Source organism: Patiria miniata, unplaced genomic scaffold (genome assembly GCF_015706575.1).
Source record: "Patiria miniata isolate m_02_andy unplaced genomic scaffold, ASM1570657v1 HiC_scaffold_9, whole genome shotgun sequence".
Classification (NCBI taxonomy): Eukaryota; Metazoa; Echinodermata; class Asteroidea; order Valvatida; family Asterinidae; genus Patiria; species Patiria miniata.
Genome location: NW_024037076.1, coordinates 16,484,081 through 16,507,331, shown reverse-complemented (window position 1 = coordinate 16,507,331; position 23,251 = coordinate 16,484,081). Strand labels below are relative to the sequence as shown.

Here is a 23,251-nt window from a genome sequence, read left to right as displayed (position 1 = left end):
TTCGAAGGGGCTCTGCATTTATCTGAATTAGCATTTTTTGCCCTTTCTACATGTTCGGTTTGAAGAAAACGACAAAATGCAATAGATACATACCGGTACAAGTTCTAGACCATTTTTAACATACTCACTGGTCCTTCTTCTATTATACAGGATTCATAAATACCTCAGACAGTTTAGCTATTCCTATTGGTCGAGAGCCCGTCACGTGGCCGGTCTTAAACGGATAATAGACCGCTTGCAGACGCGATCGATAATTGACGCGCGAAGGTGCACGACGCCATGTTATGGGACAAAATGTGCATGGATAGATATACGCCTGTCCCACAACATGGCGTCGCGCGCCTTCGCGCGTCGATTATCGAACGCATCTGCAAGCGGTCTATAAAGACATGGCTAGCTGGTCTTAAATACTTTTCCATTGTCACCAAAAAATGTGGACTCCTAAAAATCCAGTGCCTCTTACCGCTTTATTGGTTGAACGTTAACAATCCTCACGTAGGCATGCGCAACACTACCAGCGAGTCAGAATTTTATAGTTCTAATTTCAAAATGCAACGCCCCAGGTGCGTTCTGCGCGACATCGCGCAGTACTTGCTACGCGCGCGTCAATCTCCATAAAAGGGTTGTTTACATCTTACTCGCCAGCTGAACACTGCATTATTTTGCTAGAGGGATGTTTCAAAAAGCATGAAGTGAACTTGTTGAACAAAATCGGGTTTTTTGAACGAATTATTTGATTTTTTTTTTACCAAAAAGGTATTTATGAATGGGAATAAATATGTGCTCGGTCGGTATTTATCACTCTGTTTATGACCGCTTAGAGTCTGGGTGCTGATAATTACCCTCGCCTCCGGCTGGGGTAATTATCAGCACCCAGACTCTAAGCGGTCTTAAACAGAGTGATAAAAACCTCCGGAGCACACATTTATTCCCTAATAAAGAGTTTGCTATTTTCCATTCAAGTTGAATTGCTGGATATCTCTACCACAGAATCTTCTCCCGATTGCATCTTTCTGTTGATAATGTTAAAAAATATACTTCTAATATGAGGAAGGCTTTTTGGCCGGGTGGTATAGAGCATGCAGTGGGGTATGCAGCGATGGTGGGTGAAATTCGGGATTTAACGTCCCTCACCCACCCACCCACCTACTCAAAAAGGAAGAAGAAAAGAAGACAGAAAAAAAGGAAAAGTGTCAAAAGTCAATATTGTACTGTGACTTTCACGTAATTCAATTGTAGATACTGCCGAAAAGGGACCAAAACGCAGTTATTATGTATATGCACGATTTTTTTTTTCAGAATTCCCCACAAGAATGATTACAGTAAAAAGTGTTAGTAACACCTGCTTGCTCGGTTCTTCCGAGGAAGTGATTCGTCTGATGAGATGCCAGCCCGGTCAGGCAAGCCGCTGCAGCGACCGTGGATGCTGGAGTCGTTCGCCGGGCATTCCACTTACACCTTCCCCCCACGGCGGATTAATTACGTCTAGGCTCTTCATCGCCGCACCAAAAAGTCACCTCGTGCCGGAAGGAAAGTCGGTTGCAGTCACGACACATCATTAGTGCAAATGGGAGCTCATGCCCTACGGGGATCATTGTGAAATATTTTTATGAGGTGTTCCATAAGGCACTTCCGGGGGGACCGTACTTTTAATGTGCCTTTTATTATTAGGAAAGTAGCCTTAGTCGCACATGTTCTTCCGTGTATGTGTTAACAGTAATTCACTTCAAAGCATGCAGGAGCAATATAAAACGATAAATGAAAATAATGACAGAGAAATTTGATCAGAAACAAATAATTTGATATTGCTTGTTAACTAACTAACTAACTAACTAACTAACTAACTAACTAACTAACTAACTAACTAACTAACTAACTAACTAACTAACTAACTAACTAACTAACCAACTAACTAACTAACTACTTAACTAACTAACGGACGGAGATCCCTGATGATTTGGTGCGCTGCTACTCGCAGCTGAAAAGTTACATTGATTGTTATACTTGCAGTTTTTAGTCTGACAATTTGTAAATGTTATTCGAGACAAGCTGAACTCGACACTGCATTCGATTTTTTTTATTTGCAACAAAATTGTGTAAACTACACCTTTAAAGAAAATTACACTGATATATAATAAATATAGCTGGCAGAGCGAATCTAACGATAATTGCATGAAGTGTATGTTTCTCCACATGATTGGTAGCGCAGGCACTTCTACCGGTCGGTTTCTTTGCATTGTGCGATCGCATAGCACTATTCTCCATTATTGTGGCTTTGTAAAACAAGTAGAGGCTTCATCAGAATGCGGACATGCGCAGTGAGATTTTGCACGCGGCGTATAGATAGCGTCTGTTGATGATAGTGGATCGCATCATCACATCATTGTGATGAGGCAGCGCGATCGGTGATGTGTGAAATAAACATACGGCTGGCGTGTCTAATTCGAGCAGTACTTTTGTGTGTTGTATATTAGTTGATGAGCAGGCGTCACGGTGTTGGCCATGCGTATGGAGGTTTGTTAGCTTATAGCCGGTCGGACAGAAATCGTGACTGAATCGAGCCAGCTTCACTCCAAGTGATTTTTGTGCCTGATTGGTCGAGGTTGTTGTATCAACTGGACCATTATAGTTAAATTTCAAAGGTTACTATAGCGTTGTAAACTCCCGGGAAAGTTCCGGGAATCCATTGTGAGATTAATCCTTTCAACTGGCATCAACACTGCTTAATAGTTCAGGTAAGTGTAACTCCATGTATGTATTTTTGTCTGTAATATTATTGCTTCAGTTACAGTTTACGGCGTATATCAGGAGTGCATTATTTATGCGACACATTCACTTTGTTGTCTACTCTTGCGTGTATCGATAAGGTAAAAGGGCGTGTGCTATCAGTATCAGAATCCAAAACGCTGTTGTAAAGGTTGACTAGCGTTGACGAAGCGTGTTGTTACACTAAAACTAGAAACAAAGACTGTTAAGTTAGGTCTTATTTTGCTAAATAATTGGGTTCGTAATCATTATGGCTGTAATTACAGTGTTAAAAATAGCGTGGAAAGTCTAGCTGCAGGCACAGAGATGGTGCAAAGAAATATTCAATGAGAAACTACATTCTCAGTGAATGTATGGCTTTTATTCATTAGAAAGAATTCAAATTAGGTTTTGCCCTTTCCTTGGCGTATAAACACTGTATACTCAGTGTGCCCCCCCCCCCCCCCAGTGAAAGTTGGAAATAATCACTCGGGTGGGACTCGAACCCACAACCTCCTGCTTTCGACCACCGAGCTAACGGGATCGGTTGGCTGGTTTTGAATCAGATGTACATAGCAGCAGGTACCGCATTAAATATTCATAAGATGGAATTTTTGCGTCAGGGTGATGTAAATCAAATTAGCTTTCGCCCTTCATCGACGTATAATCACTGTATACTCAGTGTGTTACCTCCCGAGTGAAAGTTGGAAAAAATCCATCTTTTGAATAGTAATGTGGTACCCGTTGCTGTGTACATCTGATTCGACCCAGCCAACCGATCCCGTTATCTTGGTGGTCGAGTGGTAAGACATCTGCACTAGAAAGCAGGAGGTCGTGGGTTCGAGTCCCACAGGAGTGTTTTTCCCCAAAATTCACTGGGGCGGTGAGACACTGAGTATACAGTGTTTATACGTCGGGGAAGGGCAAAACCTGATTTGATTTACATCACCCCGACGCAAAAATTCCATCTTATGATTAGAAAAAAATATTGTTTATTGATACGGGAGATACATCTGCATTGTCGCTGTGGTGGACATACAATGATTATTTGGGGAACTTATTCCATGTTTTGCAACAAGTGTCCAAATGCGATCATTACCGTGTTATCAATATCCGTATCTTCAAATTCGTATCTTTAAAGTTCGATATTTTGCAGTTGTACCGTGTGACTGCTAATCTAGTATCCAAATGCGATCATTACCGTGTGATCAAATCGTTTCGTCAAATTTGGTCAAGGCTTGTCCTCTTATCAAAAGATGTTCGCGATTGTCTCCAATTGGACTGTCCTTTCCTCAATGGCGGCTCAAAACCCCTGGCCAGGAAAGCCATATCCAATCTATATGAGGCCGTATATTATCCACCTTTTGACGTGGCCGTAGATATCAGGCCTAACGCAAATATGCCGATGATTACCTCTCTGTTAACTGGCTAATTAAATTGCACGCAGTATGCAATGTAACCTTGACTTTGTTGTGGGGGTGTTCCTAATGAGATCTCACCATAGATGAAACCACTTATACCTGGTTACTGCGACAATGTGACTGGGTGAAGGTCACTGCTACGAATAAGGCCTTGCATAAGCATATCTAATTATTACAGATCATTATGATGTGAGTAAAACTGTTTTATATAGCACTCGGATGGTACATTTATAATTGTATCACTGTTTTTGTATGGCGTGCAAATTTAACATTTAATCACGAAAATTTTTTATTTTCTACCAGACATATCTCTATTTTTGCTAGATAGAACTCTATTTCTACTAGACATATCTCTATTTCAACTATTAACTATTAGAAAAAGAGATATATCGAAAAACAATTAGATTTATGTAAATTTCTAACACATATCTCATTCTTTCCATTCTCGCACGCTGTGTCAACTGTGAGGTCATTATTGCCTGACATAGTGCATTTAATTTCTAGCGAGCCAAAGGGTCAACTATAAGAAGGAAACGGCGCGATTTTAGCCTCAACGATTCTATTATTTTTATACCGCAACAATCATTGAAATGGAGATATTCCTAGTTTGGGATAAAATGGTACATTGGCACATCTAATAATAGAGACATCTCTATTTATCTCCATTTTAATTGAGAAAATCTCTATTCCGAAGTGAATGTTAACAGTGCTTCAAGCAACGACTACAATCCATCCCCATTGAGTCACACTTATAAATGACTGTAACATCATCAATCGTTTGTCACTGTTCATTACCTAGTTATTTGAAACTGCACCTGTGTAAAGACTTGTGATTTACATGTGGACGTACTTCGAGGGACTTATAATGAACTCAACTGCACCAATTATAAGCTGTCTCGTCATTTTTATACGCGAGATTGCACATCGTCTTAGTTTGCCCACGTTGCATAGTGTGCCCTCATTGGTGACCTAATTAACCACACGAAAAGTTATAAAATCGGCAACATAATTATTCTGTGCTGCATAAACGTGCGTACGCATTATTTTTTGCACGCATAATTTTTTTCTGGTGCATATAGTATGACGCGAGAAGGTAACGTGTACTGTTATGTGCTTTCAATTCCACTGTCATTTTCCTAGTACCTTTTTTATCCACGAGGATTTAGTAATATTTCAAGGGTCTACCATTAACATTCACCTGTGATTTTTACCATTTCGCTGGATTCTAACTTCAGCTCGATATTGCTGTTTAATAATGAAATAATGTCAAAGAGAGTGATGGATGAAATGTCGTCGCTACTTTTGCAATGATCCACCAAACGCCTCATCGTCACCTGTACCAATATTACAAAAAATGTGTCTCGCATGAGTATATGAGTGTCAATGCAACCCACAACTGTGACCTACAACTATACCTCTTCAGGCTTATCGAGAACCCATCAGATATTTAGGATCTCTGATGGCACCAATAGTACAAGCGATTTATGGCGAAAGGCTCTTGCTTGGTCAGCTTTTAAGCGACTGCGTGGAGGAGCCCACAATGCACATCACAACAAAATTCAACAATCTTACTGTATTTTTATGAATCCTGGGTCACCACACAGAGATGGAAAATAACGCTCAATATCAAATAATGTTCAATATCAAACGCATGGACCGTGTTACAAATGTATGCATCCACAACATCACCCAAACCACACATCGTTGATCAACAAGGTCAGATCTCACCTACTAAGATTTTTTGGTCACAAGTTCCTGTTGGTTTCAAATTTCCTGTTGACAGGAATTGCCAATTATAAATATCTGGTTTCTGCAACTGGTTTCTTCAACTGGTTTCAACTGGTCCCTGTTGACGAGTAAATACCAGTTGGTTGCTAATTCTTTCTACTGGTTTCAACTGGTTCCTGTTGACACCACAAGAACTGCCATGGCGTTGATAACTGGGTTCTGCAACTGGTTTCTTCAACTGGTTCCTGTTGTTGACACAACAAGAATTCCCAGTTGGTACTCCCTGCGGATGTCAGATTAAGAGCCTGTAAGAAGATATTCTGTCTACATTCCATCGCACGGCAGAAAAAAGGCTAGGGCGACCGACAAAAACTTGGGGAAGAGGACAATTAATGTGCTGCTACCAAGGCAACTTGTCAACGTTTCAAGTGACCATAGGTGTTGGAAGAAATGTGTGGTCGTCTGCGTCAAGCGAACGATGATGACTACGAAATCTTGCCTTAGATAATGGTCACCAGATTTTCCAATCGTAAATCGGCATTTCAAAACTGCAGCAAGCAATAACAGCATTTTTTGGGAGCAAAAGAACATTAGAATAGTACCCAAATACTTGTGAATACTTCTGGTAACATCTACCATCAGACAATGCTATGCGTGTAACATCATTGTAATATTTGACACATTCTGTGTTCACGAAATGAATGTTGTTATCGTCATTTGTCTCACACTGTGACTGAATGTTTATTTCACTCCAAGAAACAGTGTTTAGTTCTTACATTCCATGAAACAAAATCGACTGCGCGTGCGATGTTTGGCACAGGAGCATGACCGATCGAGAGTGCAAAGACACCATTATCGATAGTACCTCATGAACATCAACAGCTAGACTTCCAAGTCGCAAAGGTAGGACTTGAAACACGAAACATCCTCCAAACATTCTGCAAATACTTCCTTCTAATATCCGAAGCGAAATTCGCTCAATTCGAATAAAAAATCACTCCATCCGACTAAAAGTATATTGGGGCAAGGAGATCAATTTTTAGAGTGAGGTTTATTCGATCAAATAGATCAAGTTTTCACTCAAGTTTCTACTGATGGACTGATTCTCTTTCAAAGTTTATTTCAATCTCAAGTAAGTGTTGATTTCAAGCTAAATCATCTAGTCCCTGTATACTTCCGTACTGAGAGAGAGAGAGTATAATCCTTTGGAATTGTTACGATGTCATTTCACAGTTCTATTTCCCTATTGAATTGATTTTATTTCACGTTATTTTGTTTAGGCGCTACACCATAGCGCTATACGCCAGCTCATGTTCCACGCGGAGTAACATCAAACGCTATCGCATTATTGTCAACATTCGCCTCCTTCAATCACATTCAGTGCAATAGACATACAGGTCATTAAGTTTGTAATGTTCAACCATTATTGTGGAATTGATTCCATGCTATATGTGTCCGTCGACCATGTATATGTTTTCAATCACTATGGAGAAAAGATAGCCGCATGTATTTATAGAGTCACTATATAAACAGCAGTCTGATACGATAACCGGGTGTATAGTACTTCATTACTGTAGCTATTTTTGATGCTCATGGTATCGATGTTACATTGTATATCCTTTCCATACGCCGTCAATTAGGCAACGTCTTTGTTATTTTTGAGGAGTATTCCACATGGTATTCACTGGCCTTACTCCAAGCAGTTCAGTATCCAGAGATTTGAAGATGTGCACGGTGAGGATATCAATATGTGTTACGGTCGACACCAAGTGACAATCTCTTTTGTGAGTTTGTGATATTCTGAAAACGACATGGGAACTCAGTTTCCCCGGTCCTTTGGTTTAAGAACCTCACAAATTCACACCAGAGCACGAATTGTACTGAAACCGAGGGCATCAGTGCTGTCAGTTTTGTTGAATGGATTAAAACTAAGAAAGGTCCTCAGTTCATACAATGGCTTAGCACTGGGACTCTCTGTTTCAATTCCAATTTGAAATCGGTCTATTGCTGCAATTTTACCAACTGAGTTGTTCAGTATTATTGTAGTGTAGTGTTTATTGTGGAATTCATGCCATGTATCGCTTTCTCCCAAGGAATGAAAACGTAGCCACACCCATGTCTAACAGTGTAATATTGATTCCTACAAGTACATGTAACATTGTTAGAACGATCACGTGTTATTACGTTCTTGAAATCTTACATGGAAAACGCTTACATCGTTGGTACCCACGCTATATTCACCATGTTTTCACACATGAGTGGGAGCAGCGAACTAGTAGACGATCAGCTGTTTCGAGCACAGTACGCGACATGCATTTGAGTTGACGTTCGATTGTTGTGTTTACTGCTGTTTGTTTTCGTGTTTTTAAAGTCCAAAGGATCCAAGACAGGGGTATAACAAAACAATTGTTGACATGCTGTGATGTGGGATATGACGCTTTGAACACCCTCGGAGCGCATAGCACCCTCGGCTTCCCTCGGGTATGCGCCCCTCGATCGGGTGTTCAACACATCATATCCTACATCACAGCAGTGAACAATTGTTAAATGAAGTTATGTTATCCGTGTTAGTTACAGCCGTGGTAGAAATATGTTGTCAGCACATGACGCCCTTGCTATTTAAGAGAGGTAATTACTTAGGTTTTGATAGGTTTGAGTAGTTAGCTGTTGATAACATATTACAGTGTTTTCGTTGAATGGTATTTCATGAAACCTCGTGTGAATTGTTTTTTCGTACTGTAATGATGGCCGTCATTTTCGTCAACCATCGGTTGAAAAAAAATGACGTTTGGTTGGACAAAAACCGAAAGGCCTATTCGAGTACTTTGAAAAAAAAAAAACACTGTAGATCTTAACTCATCATCGTCCGATCAGGATATCTCTCATCGATAGCACACGATTAACCATACCCACCAGCAACCGTCTAGCAACGCAATACATCTCCTCGGTATTTTAATATAAACACGTTTCGTATAATTCTCGTTAGTTTTTTAAACAAGATAAATCATTGTGACATGTCAATTTGAACGAGTAGCGGTAATTCGCAGGATCGCTTTCCGTGTCTGGGACACCCAGGGGAATGTTAGCGCACTTTCGCATGTTCTTTGCGTCTTAAAGGTGAACTTTCGTCCAGAGACCGCCACAGTTTCACAGCTCTGTTTTACAGAAAATCCACATTACGTCCAAATGTGCGTACAGAAAATGTTGAAACCTCGCTTGTTTACACCTGACGCGACAGTGATTTTCGTTTTAATTGGTGGTTTTCTGGTGATTTGTTGGCTGTGAGCCGGCACCAATTGTTATTGTAGGGATTTACTATTCCTCTAATTCTTATCATTATTCTCCTCAGCAAATTCGTTTTCCAGAACTGTTGTCAACATCAAAACTGATATCAATTTTAATTTGAATCGTGGATGCACAACCTACTGACGATATGCAAAAATAGAATGACGTGATGACGTCATCATGTATCAAATTACAGGCAATTAAGGATTTCTAGATTTATTCTTTGAAAATCAATACAAAATTAACAACGAGAGACACGAACTTAACTTTTTCGGGAAATGATAGAATAATCCAGGACCTTCATTTATCTCAATGTGTGCCAAATCACGTGACCCTTCCTTCCGGTTCAAACAGGAAGTGCCTTATAATTTGAAATTGAGTGGAAAAAGTTTGAACCTGCTTGCAACGATGTTAGTCTTTGGCTGGGTTGCACTTTACAATAACATTACCGGTGACGTTATAAAGTGTTAAAGCGCCCTTTAGCGGCAGGTTTAAACCGCCCCCCTTCCCTCATGGTGCGCCACTGTAGCAACTGACGACTCTGTTGCAACAGGTCGATGTTTGACGACCAAAATTGTGCAAGGACGTGTAACTTACACATTGTACGATCTTCCCAACTGTATTATAATTTCGTGAGAAACGCGTTTTAGAGCATGGCGGGATTAGGTTGTCCCTTTAAAGCTCTTACTTTTTGTCGAGATATATGTGTCCTCCACCCGATGTAAATCGGGGCGCTATAAATGCTGCAGCGCATGCCATTATTTGCATCAATTTCCTAGAACAATGTGATAAGGCCAGGGTTTCGGATATCCCTTGAGCAAGTCGGATAATCGTGTGCAAACTTATCGTGTTTGCTTGAAGATCAGATTACGAAAGACCGAGATTTGCAGTTTGGCACTTGCAAAAATATCTTCCGTTGTGGTTTCCCTATCGAGTTACAGAACCTGTATGTTTACGGTATTCTGAAAGTTCAAGGGTCAAACCCCCCTTTAGTAAATTATTTTGTTTAAATTGATAGAAACCAAGGAAAAACGGGTTTTCAAAAGTCAGCCGTACATTTTAATGCAGTTTTAGCTACTGTAGCAATTGCCATACACCTTGAGACGTTCGTTTTGATGTATTTTCCCCTTAAAATTCAACTCCAAATGATGAAATAGTTATGGTTAATTAAAGGGGTATTGCGGCCTGAAATCCCTGAAAATGTCATGTTTGGATTGTTTACTTATACTATTTCAAAATTCTGGTAGAAAGAAAACAAACCTAATGTCTTACCGTTCCCAATAAAAGATGAAACACCCGGTTGTTTACATCAGACGCAACAGACATTTTGTGGCATACCCATTTCAAGTCGTGTCTTTTCAATGCAGCATGTACGTTGTGTGTGTGGTACATAATACATGAACACATTGCAAATACACAAATGTTGTTTCTAAGATGTCCGCAGAGTGCGAACCACTGTGCGGCTGGATCACTATATAGCATTGAACAGCTCCAATTGTTCGGGGGCAAAATTGATCCCCGATATTCGTTCTTGCATCATGGTTCTCGCAGGAATTTGTTTAAAGTGGATATTTACATTCGACTTTTAAATGTTCCTTCTATATTTTTTTTTATCATTCTGTTAAAAACGTGTTTTGTAGGCCGAATGTCCCTTTAATTAATGTTATTATAGGGTCAACTAAATGTGCTCAGCTATTTTAGTGAAAAGTGCCGTAAGTTTAAAGTATTAAGAGCTTTCTTAATTAACCTATCTGAGATATGGTGGATACAGCAACAGATTGCTATGGTTTGGGTAAACACAAAAGACCTTACCCAAATCAAACAGCGCCCTCCTATTGTGTCTGCCATATCTCAAATAGGCTAATGGTGAATCAGAAAGCGAGAGAGGCTTATCAAAAAAAAAGATTTCATTTCTGTTTTGTGATGTTCGCGTTTCGTTCATGTTAAAGGACAGATATTTAAAGGGGCTCCCTGCTTACCTATTTGCATGATGAGTGGGACTTGCATTCATACGAAATAAGCAACTTTTAGCACTTTTGGATTAGCAGATGGGTCCACCTTTAAACTCCTGTACAAATTCCAGAAGTGTATTTGAAGCCTTCGTGGCTGAAGTGATGATTCAATATTTGATATAGAGGTAATGTATTATCGAGTTGTGCAGGCAATCGATTTGGGGTCAGAACTACTACTCTGCTATTCTGTGTCATTGCCAGCGAGGCGCGTGGGATTCTACCTGTCATGTCGTCCGATTAGACATCCTGCGATTTGCTGAAAATGTTGCCTCTAATGGATGTTTGCCGTCCGTGTGGAGCTTGGAGAAAAAAAAGTGGCCCAATAAAAGAGGCGAGGCGTTAATATCATTGCAGAATGGACGACATGTCTTTCTGCCTGCAGTCTACAGACATCCCTAAACGACGTATCGTTTTTGAGATGTTTGCCGATACCTGCATGTGATTTCTCTGAGCAGATTTCTTTTTCTCCTGATGATCAAATTTATTTTCCTAATGACGACCGGAACACACAGACCGAAACGTCCAGTAAACACCTGCAATGTATGGAAAGAATTTTGTTAACGTTTCTTTCGAATTTTTTTTTGAAAAAAAAAAACAATTATGCAGGCATTCAAGAATGCCGGCTTCTGCACCTTTAAGTGACTCATATCCACGAGTGAATCTCTGACGGCATGTTTCCGAGACATATTGATGGTTTTAATCTGGCGTATTCATTCATGTTGGGTACAGCTGTAGCAAACTACAGATGCGAGTTAATCCATGAAAGTTTATGTTGAAGTTGTGAAAGCTGAGTAGAGGTTTTAAGCTCGTTGCAGGTCTACTCAAAACACCTAATGCAGCGATATAAGTTGCACTTTATTCATTGGGTCAGTCTTTCATCTAAGCATGTATACGCGTACCAGTTTCACCATTATTGTCCGACACCGTGCCGCATGCTCATACAGCCAGATTATCTGCCGGAGAACACGTTGCTGTTTCCCGGTAATTGGCCGAGAAGGAGACGCTAGGACGTTCCCTTGATCCCGGGGACATTCCATCTTGACCTCAATTCCGAGCCTGTTAAGGACTCTCCTGTGTCTGCACGTGGGCGTCGCTTCGCTTCTCCCCCGTCCACTGGGGTTCCGAACGCCGCACGGTGCACTTTTCCGCAGAGTCTTGTTTAATTAGTAAGTCTCTCTTAAAGAAGTGAAACTGGAACACACCCCGGCATTGCCAATCGCCAACCATCAAATGTGCAGATTTTTTTCTGTTTTTTTTCCTTTCAGAGGACTTGCTTGAAATGTGCTTCACATCTTCCCAGTGTTTATATTCGGTTCTGCTGTTACACGCGCCTGAGGAGGATTAGTTGGCGAAGCCGGCGTATTACGTTTCAGTTTGATATAGTTATATGGAGAAGATACGGGAATTCCTTGCATACACAATGACATCGTGCCGTCATTATAAAGCCAGTGGCTCGGATTAAATGTACCTTTGAAGTCCCCTAAGCCGCGCCTAATTCCATAATACTGCCAAAGCCTCGCTGACGGAGCACGGAGCTGAACGGATTCTTTGCACTGTGGTCTGAGTAGCTCCTGGCATTTCGTATTGCTTCATAAAGCTGAGATAGAAACGCATCTTGTCTCGTTAAAGGGTAAAATGCCTCTAGTGTTGTCTCAGATTATGCGAAATGAGAGGGATTTTCCCGTGCTCGTAGCCAAGTTTAAGGAATTGTGTGTATACTTTTTGCAAGATACGTCAAATGTTTAGTTATTGCAGATTCTTATTTCTCAAAACCGTGAAAACTCAAAACGAATATTTTTATTGGCAAATTGAACCCTCGTAAGTTTTTCTTTTAGAGAAACAGATTCTGCTTGGATTAAAACATGAAGCTGTTTTTGTTTACGATCGTTCTTTGATTATAAAATTATGAGAATAAAATTTGAATTCAGAAAAAAAATTCCGCTGCTCTTCATCCATTAAAAAATGTAGTGACGAAGTACGTTACCAATTACCCATAGCTATACGTGACATGCACGGGAACTCCTTATTATTTTCACTTTGAAGTGAAGGACATTAATATTGATTTCCCAACGATCGCGATCCGTTCATTGAAAGTTCATCAGGCCTTTTAAATGTTGCAAGATGTCGGCCATCATATAGCTTCCCAGAGCTGTCTTTGACACAAGTCGCGATGGATCAAATCTAAATTGTTCACTTTCTCGTCCTTGCACGTGACTTTAATTCAAGTGAGGGCTGTATTGGACTGATTGCTGGCGCAATTAACTCTGGACGACAGAAAAAAATCGTGGAAAATTGAAGTAAATTTAACGATGGTTCCAATTAATTTAATGAAAGAGCATTGGAGTCCATTAAATTCCACATCAACTCCAGTCAGTTCAAACAAACAATCAAGTGTCATTCCTCATTTCTTGTACCCTGGACAAATTAAAGAGGGCCCTAGGGGGTCCAATGATTGAATAACATACCAAATGAATGTCAACCAAAAATGATTGTCGTTCCGGTATTTTGTTCCCGCAGCTTGATGCCGTCGTTCCTAATGATGCATGCACACCGCTGATTTGGATGGCGGGCACGTGATCGGAATCACTGAGTGAATTGTCTCGCGTGGAGGAATAATCCTGTGACGCTACTGTTAGACGCAGGGTAGTCGTTGGACAGGATGGATGCATTACTTTCGACCGGCGTTCGCTTTCTACTCCTCGCAGTTCTGGAACTGTCCCTGTTCCGTTCTGTCATTACAGGTAAGGCTGTATTCCAACCTAATTATTTGTCATTTTGGACAAAAAATGTTGCAACCTGACGCCACTTCCGCGATTGTGTGCAAAGTCTATGGAGAGTCAATACAATTTTCTAAGTATTTCCTAACAAAGTTGAAAATGTTTCTCAGTCCCAGATTCATGCATGTCCTGTCATCATTTTTTGGCAATGACTGACCTTCATTGAGATGATATATGAAGAAAAAAAGTGGTGTCAGGTTGCAAAAAATTTTCCGTAATTTTGATGTATTAGATTCTCGTCAAATAGGTACTTCTTAAATGCACGAACATTTGCCATTACTCGGAAACGTACCTACTGATTAACGAGAAAATGTGAATACTCTGCGAAAGTTCCGTCTGAAATGGTATCATTCGGAAGGAAACAATCATTGAAGATGATTTCAGAAAATGAGTCCACGGGCACATTTTGTTTACGTGACTTAACAATGGAATCCAGTTACGAGATCCCAAAATGTGCTTTTTCTCAAAATGTACAGTTTCCTCTCAGTTGAAACGTCAACAAGTTTTTTTTTTAGCAATTTGGTTGCTTCAAACGAAACAAAATGCACCAAAAGCAAATGTTCCTATGTTTTCTATTTACATTTACCCGATAGTAATGTGGGCCTGTATGGTAACCGTATCTATACTTTCCGTGTAACTCACATTTATATTTTGCGGGTTAGTTTGGAAAGTGATGTTTGGCACTGTTTAAGACCCTACTCAAAACCCATCTACTTATCCTTTAACTTTGAACATTTCTCCAGCCAATCATTTTCGTCAGTGTGTTGGTTTTTGTTTTACATATGCCGTGTTTTTGTGTATAATTTGTAATTTGAAAGATTTACTCTAATTGTACACCTGTATGTTATTATGCCTGTAAAGCGCATTGGGGTCTTATTGACAGAATGCGCTCTACATGCAAGAATGGATTAATATTATTATTATTAATTGGCAGCAGTATTATACGGGTTCATGTTATAACGCTTTGCACAAATCGACTGTGATTGCTATCATTATGCGTGTTTTTGCATCCATTCCAAACAGATGCTTTGCCTGAAAGGCGGGCAATTGACTTTGTCCTTGGGATTAAAATTTCAAATGAGGGAACCATACGTTGTAAATTTAAAAAAAAAAGGCAGCAAGTAAATAACGTGTAACAAAAGTATTTCATTATTTACAGCGATGTTCATTATTACATTCTCAGGGGCGGATCCAGGAATATTTGCGGAGGGGGGGGGGGGGGGGGGGGGTTCAGGCCCGTCAGATTTGTTTATGTCTGACTGTAGTGGACAAGCGGACATAATAGATGACGCAGCACATTGTTACTGATGCATATTGTTATATGTGTGTGGGTGTACAAGCATTACATTCACTGTGTGGACTTCCGAGCAAAACATGTTCACATAAACCTGTTTTCAGATGCGTTGTGTGCAGTTGCCCACGCCCACACAAGGTACGACAAAGAACTGTAGTAAACGACATCTTAATATCTTAACATATCTTAACAACCCTGATTATAGGCAAACAATTCGATATATAAAATCCACTTTTTAACAAAACAAGACGGGCCTTCAAAAAGGACTTGTTGAATAGTTTAAGGTGTAAATGAGGTTTTATCGCTTGTGATGATTGTGAAAGAATTGACGAAAGAAGTTTTAGGGTCATTGTGTTTAAATTGTGATATTCTTTGAACGGCTTGAGCAATTTTAGTATATATATTTTTCATCTAACAATAGCTTTATTTGTGGTGCTACAAATGCTTAAACATGAAATATAATTTTGGGGGTTAGGTTCCGCTTTGTTTTTGCTCACCCTGAATGATGTTGAAGCTCACACACGTACTGGCATTTATACTGATGAAAACAGCCATGTACATTTCCTACTGCTTACATTGCATAGGCCTATAGCTCGTGGGAATAAAAGATCCCATGTTCGTAGATTGCTGCCTTACCGTCATCTTTGATTCAATACTCGATTATTTCCTATCGTTGCCGATGGGCTACACTTCGCCTTCTTTAATCGACTTTTTTTTTCCATATAAACGTCCTTGATTCATCCAAGCGGGCTAGAGTGATGCATCAGCAATCATAGGTCACATCTGCATGTAAACTTAACCAGCGGCGATGATTTGTTTTTATCGATGAGCGAGTCTGAAATAGCAGAGGAGAAGCACAATTCCAGAAAAACAGTGCATGTTCCGTGAGCAATCGCTCTGCATAGCTTTATTGTTACCCCATAGTACAGCGTGTCTCCATAAACATTGTGCATGAAGAAATCGCTGATTTTCTCAAAAGTTGGTCAGACTAGCTCATCAAATTTTATAGCATTTTCAAGCCTGTGGTCTTTTTTATAATTGTGGAATAATTAAAGGTTTGCGGAAACACCATGCGCGAATAATTTCTCAACTAAGAGAATGGTTCTGAAAAGAACCAGAGGTATAAACTCGACGTTCCGGTCAGTGTGCTCTGACCGTCTTCAGGAGAGTGCCTAAACTCTAAGAAAGTAAACACTTAGGTAGCGAAAGCAAAAACGGTGCAATGTGAAGATCTTGTGTGGATGCCAAGTAGCTAGGATCCATGAGCAAGCTTGGTGTGCCCAGTGAAGTGGTGCTACTTAAGTGTTTACTATCTTAGAGTTTATAGGCACTCTCCTGAAGACAGTCAGAGCATACTGACTGGAAAGATATACCTCTGGTTCTTTTCAGAACCATTCTCTTAATTGAGAAACTATTCGCACATGGTGTTTCCGCAAACCTTTCATTATTTAGTATCTCCACCATGCAAAGCCTCAAATCTTATAATTGATGAAAAAAAATCAAGAAAATCCAACCCAGCTAACCAGAGATATCTTTTATTTGGTTAGGCTATGTATTTTGGCCTGCTCAATGTAATTTCCACACGTATAGTATTTGCACGCGTATATACCGATTATTGGGTTATTGGTATGTGTTACGCAGTGCTTGAAATATTGCATGACTTTTATATTGCATTTGGGTAAGGGTGTTCACAGATAACATTTGGGTACATAACGTTATACATGTACATGTATAATCAAATCTCAAAGCATGCAGTAACTGCTCTAATTGCACATGCATTACTCGAGCGTCAAACGGACCCTTTTGACTTTCTTCGTTAACATGCTTAATACAGGATTCTAATTGTGCAGGAGGAAAATAATAAACCCTTACAAAATCAACGATATCTCTGGTTTGTATTGATGTATTAACTTGATATTTTCACTAAATATTATAAACAAGACAATAGGCTTTAAAATAATACACAATTTGATTAACTAGTATGACCTCTTTTTGAACAAATCAGCAACTTCTTCATGCACAATGTTTGTTTGGGGCACGCTGTAATTGTTTTGATTTGTTTTAACGCTATTCAGCATCCCAGACAGGAACCATTAGCTGAAAGTACGTGCTGGTACTGTTAACATTTCACACCCGAACTACAATCCATCGGTAAATAATACATAATAATGAAATAAACAATTGGTCAAGGGTGTACGAACATTCCTCTGGAAACCCCTCCGAGTACGGCAAATTTAGGTGATGGGATTGTGTCTTTGATGATGCAAGCATGTAATTTGGCACAGAGTGTGTCATGAAAAAAGATATTTGATTATAGGGCCATCACTTATTTGTCCTTTGAAAAAAAAATAGGTAGAATAACCAGCAATGGCAGCCATTTTGAAAATTGCGAAAATTGCTTGATATTCTACCGATATTAGTGGAGAAAAACCTGCCACAAAGCTACCCCAGTTCCCGGACATTTTTTTTAGTCACACTTGTTTTGACTTGTTGCGAATCTTTAAATGGATTTTTCAAGCATGATTGATGTGAAAAGTACATTGTATGATTAGCTTGTGCTCCATTCTACCTTGATCCCAGAGAAGATTAGGCATAACATGGCCTACAGTAGGTAATGTTACCCGTATATAATTTTATTCAGGGAAACATTTCATACGGCTTATTAAACAGGAACTATTGTCACGCAAATGACATGCTCAGCCAAAATTAAGCTGTGATTCGGTCACTGGTATTATGACATAAGATCGATAATATGCAAATTAGAAACTTCACTGTGTTTGGTATATAGTGCATACTTTTTTCCAGCCTCACGTTGACATAACTGGTGGCAAGGAGAAAGCTGAAGCTCTAGCTAATCAATTCAGTAGCATCTTTACTAGAGAGGAAGCGTCGCAGTTACCATGCGAGTTACCCTGACATGCCTGACATAAAAATGTCTGTAGGAGGTGTTCTGAAACCGATTAAATCAATGGACGTCTCCAAAGCAGCTGGGCCAGACCAAATATCAAACAGAGCCCTCAAACTGGCTGCGGATGAAATCGCCCCCATCCTTGCGCACATCCTCTAACAATATTTGGACACAGGTGAGCTGCCCCGGCAGATTGGAAAAAGGCCAACAACCCCTTTGTTCAAGAATGGTGCTACATCTGATCCAGCTACTTATAGACCAGCGTCCCTAACTTCAGGGTGTTGCACATTTCTGGAGCATATTGTTGACAGTCAGTTGATGAAGCACCTCGACCAGCATCAAATTCTATCTGAAAATCAGCATGCCTTCCGTAGAGGACGTTCATGTGAGAGTCAACTCATTTTGACTTTCAATGACCTTGCCCGTAATCACCAACAATGGTATCACCACTGATGTAGTAGTGTTGGACTTTTCAAAGGCATTCGACACAGTACCACACCAGAAACTCCTTCAGAAGATCGATCATTACGGCATCAGGGGCAAGATTAAAAACTGGATCTCTGCATTCCTAAACAACCGGCTGCAGAGGGTTGTTGTCAACGGTGAATTGTCCAGCTGGCATAAAGTTCTCAGCGGTGTGCCACAGCGGACTGTTTTGGGACCGCAGTTGTTCCTCCTTTTCATCAACGACATTCAATCAGCTGTGAGGGGCGTTACCAGGCTATTTGCCGACGACTGCCTCATATACCATCAGATCAACACCAATGAAGATGAGAAGTTGCTGCAGGCCGACCTCGACAACCTCATTGGATGGGCTACTACGTGGGGTATGCGATTTAATTCGAGCAAATGTAAATCGATGCGAGTCTCTCGTAAACGCAACCCTGGTGAACCTGCCTATGAGATGGATGGAGTGGGTCTTGAAGCAACTAAGGAATTTACGTACTTGGGCATAAAAATCCAACATGATTGGGGAGGAGTGCGAAAATCAGACGCAGCATGCTGTTACCAAGGCAACGAGAGTCCTCAACTTCATCAAACAAAATCTTTTCATTAGCTCTAAAAACGTAAAGGAAAGGTTATATTTCACACTTGTCCGGCCACTCTTAGAATATGGTGTAGCAGCATGGAACCCTTGTAAAGTCAGTCATCTGTCTGCGATAGAGAAAATTCAGCGCAGAGCTGCACGCTTTGTTCATGGAGATTACGCCAGACAGGGTAGTGTCTCCAACATGTTATCGTCTCTTGGATGGGAGAAGTTAACTGACAGAAGGGAAGCCCACCAGATGACTCAACTCTACAAGATCATCACTCACAGACATCGATGCTTCAGACTATCTTCAACCAAAAATGCAGAGATCCGGGAGGGGGAACAACAACCAATTCAACATAGTACAAACATCCTCAACTGCATTCAAGAACTCATTTTTTTCCAAGGACAATTTAATTATGGAATGACCTGCCCCAACACATCACTGACTCTTTGACGCACAAGACCTTGAGGGACAACTACTACAACCACATCATGACCGAGACCTAGGTGCCGACACCTCCCCGTGACCCCCCAGTCAAGATCCCCAGAGGATGTTTCAGGAAGAAACCAACCAAGTACCAAGTACGAAACTAAACCTTAAACGGAAATAGTGCCTAGGTGGCGTCGCTCGGCAAACAATACGGTTATTACGAGGCTCTTGGTTTTTAGTTTCCCACGGGCGGTCTGGAGCAACAATGAGTCTCTCGGCATTTGATTTCTCACGAGTTGTCTGGGGCTGACGGTATAATGAGAATGCGTCTACCTGCGCATCCTCTCGGCCCTACAAACACAGATACAGTGTCTGATCAGCTGATCATGGTTCAAAAATACTTGTAGGCCTGTGAAGTGTCCGTACGCTCTTATTTACAACGAATGAAATTCCACTCTATCTGGATATTGGGACCAGACGTCTAAGAATGAATATCACCCGGTTAGATTGAAAAAAAAGGTTTGGAAATAAAGACACTTCTGGAGTGGAAACTCAATATATTTAATTGAATCAACTTTATGGTAATATTAAAACAAGAATTAAACAAACACACTGCCCAAAAATGCCTTCGAGCTTGAGTGACTTGCAAATATACAAGGAACCTGACGCTGCGATATGCAACATTTTATTGAGAAAGATTCCACGACGACTGAAACAACAGACCACATATTTTAGTTATTTGTAGTAATAAAATAACAATTTAAAAGTGGATAAACTATAATCATAAAACTTAACTATTTCTGAAAAAGTTGGAACTGAATGCTCCGTATTTAACAATAAGCCTCAGTACTTAATGACGTCACACTTTGTTTACGTGTGTGCTTTCCTATGGTGCTCAGTGGACCGTGGGCCCCCACTGGCTCCATAAGAAAGTGCACATGTACACAAAGTGTGACGTCATTAGTACAGAGGCTTATTGTTGACTGCTGGGATGTGGGATATACCGTTTTTAACCCCCTCTCGGGTGTTAAAAACGTCTATCCCACATCACAGCAGTCAACAATAATTGTTGTCGCATATCTGGTTACCCGACGCAGGGCTATTGTTTACCCTTCATTGATCGCAATGTTCCGATTAGTTCTAGTTGTAATAAGACGCATCAAGTTAAATGTTCATTCCAGCTGAAATTACCCAGGCTATCGATCGTGACTACCAGATAATGTCAGGCGAATCGTACAGCTTCACGACCGGTAAAAGGCAAACAATGTTAATGATATATTAAACAATCTTCATCCAGTTCAAGGGTGGTTTGGATGAAGCAAATCCTGCCTATAGGTATAGGCCTAATAAACAATTTCTCTCGCACGAGTCATTCTCATTCCATTTCATCAGTTCATTTCTCAAGAGTAGCTGCACGCGTGCTCTCACTAAGCAGCATCAAGACGGTTTCCTATTAAAGTCTGACATATTAGACGCAGTTAAAAAATTCCGATATTCTTGTCCATCCGTCTTAGGTAATGCATGACTTATCCACGGTAGGCCTATTAGGCCGCCTTTACTTGAGCTGCCAAACCGAAGTAGGTTAAACCTATAGACTTCAATGATCTAATACGGTCCCAGCCTACCCCGTGTGTGTTTTTCCTCTCTCCATCTCGATGGAGCTAACCGATTTCCAATAGCTCTTAACCCTGCTGCCCCCTTCACAATCATGAATACCAAGAGGTGCTCTGTGGCTGGCCCATCGATAAAACAAGCGCCTCTTCAAATCTCGACAGCCGTAACCGCACGCACCCGGTATACCTAACGTCTAAGCACAGTCGATAGCGGCTAGAGCGAGCTCAGTCCATCATTTGCAGTTATCCAAAAAGTTAAACTGACGTAATTATTGCTAAAAAACATTCTTGGTTGAAAGATAATGAGGGAACTAAACTCCCTGTAAAATAATTCTTTCTGGCAGCGCATGCTGTCATTTTGAAGAAATCAATGAAAGAAGACCTTTCCAACAAAGATGCAGCGTTGGAAATTTAGTAGTAAATTAGTAGTTCTTTTTTTTTTATTCGGCGAAGCGTGCGCAAGAATTTACATGACGCACACGCGCGCACGGTTGCTATAAATCGTCGTATCAGCGCGCGACATTGCGAAGCTGCAACCGGCTCAGTGAGAACGTGTCTCGGACGCTGAATTCAGGCCCAATTCAAAACATGATTCAGCAAATTATGATTTGAAATCAAGATCCTAAAATTTTGTTTTTCTCGAAATCTACAGCTGAGGCTGAGCTGAAAGTTCATCAGGTTAGTTGTTCAGCACCCTTCTTTAGATTTTGACCACGTTTGTTGCTTCAAATGAACAAAATGCACACATTACAAATGATGGACTGTACCTTTAAGCCGTAGATGTAGATTTAATGCTAGGTTCACACCGATTTTTAAGCCGAAATACCACGAAAACAGCAATTCTTGAGTAAATTGGGGATGGTTCTTGCTTGCCTCGGGATGATCGTGTTATTTCGGTGAAAGATCGTAAAAGATCGGGAAGCGCCCAACAAATTTGAACGTGTTCAAAATTGTCGGGGTGATTCGGGAACCAATTTCAATTCTTGGTTTATTCCAGTTGTCTTCACAACTAACTCGGGAATGTGTGAACCTAGCATAAGGAAAGAGGCCACCGGATGCCGATCTGTCGATATTGCAAGTCAAGTCTGGCTTTGGTCACTGCAGCTCGAAATGTGTATCAAAAAGTAAACATTCATTTTCCTTCAAAATTAGAGTCTCAATTGACACCCTTAATTTGTATTAAACATACCCCTCACTTTTTTTGCATTTTTTAAACAGCGTGGTAATTATTACGCAACATTTGAGACTCACACTGCAGAATACGACATTAAAGACAAGCAGAGTTGTTCTACACGATGACTGCTCTATGTTCCGACACCCCTATGTTCCGACAACCGGCACATGAGACTGTTTACTCCGGGTTAGGGTTAGGGTTAGGGTTAGGATTAGGAATAGGACTATGTGCAGTCGAAACATAGGGGTGTCGGAACATGGGAGTGTCGGAACATAGAGGTGTAACCGTTCTAAACCTCGAGTAAACTCGCAGGTCCTCGCGGAACGACATTTTACCGCACTAAAGCTACAATGTATGGTCCATTTTAACCTTGTGGAAGCAATTAAGTAACTTGCCGAATTTATTGATCTTCTCAGAAAGTTAAAAGTGTTCAAAGATAAAATAAGGTGTGAGATAAAGATGCATATCTCTCGACAGATTTCACATGTCATCATTATATACAGGGTGGCCCAACAAAAAAACCTGAACGGCACACTCCTACACATTGAAACTCGCACCGCCTGTACCAATGGATGGAGAATCTTTTCAGAAGAAATACGACACCAAGATCTCCCGATTTGGTCCAGTAGTTTTTGCTGCAGAGCCTATTTTGTGAAGCACACATCTTTCATGTGGGTATTAATAGAGCGCCACCAAAACGAACGCGATGGGGTCAACTGAAAATGTCCCTTATAGTGGTTGTTCGTTATAGTGATTGTGCATTATAATAAAATTTAATATATAGGTTTTCCAGGCCAATTTCCTGACATGTTCACTCACTGCTAAAAATCA

The 23,251-nt window shown here is 40.5% G+C and overlaps 1 protein-coding gene across 1 annotated transcript in view; it reads left to right on the top strand.

Annotated features, from left to right (window-relative positions):
• Positions 1–2,400: 2,400 nt before the first annotated feature.
• Positions 2,401–23,251, top strand: part of LOC119719943 — a 32,883-nt gene continuing 12,032 nt past the window's right edge. The window contains exons 1-2 of the mRNA XM_038189427.1: positions 2,401–2,735; positions 13,709–13,932. Coding sequence (XP_038045355.1) covers positions 13,851–13,932 — 82 coding nt within the window. The 5' untranslated portion in view covers positions 2,401–2,735; positions 13,709–13,850. The remainder of the gene's footprint in view (positions 2,736–13,708; positions 13,933–23,251) is intronic.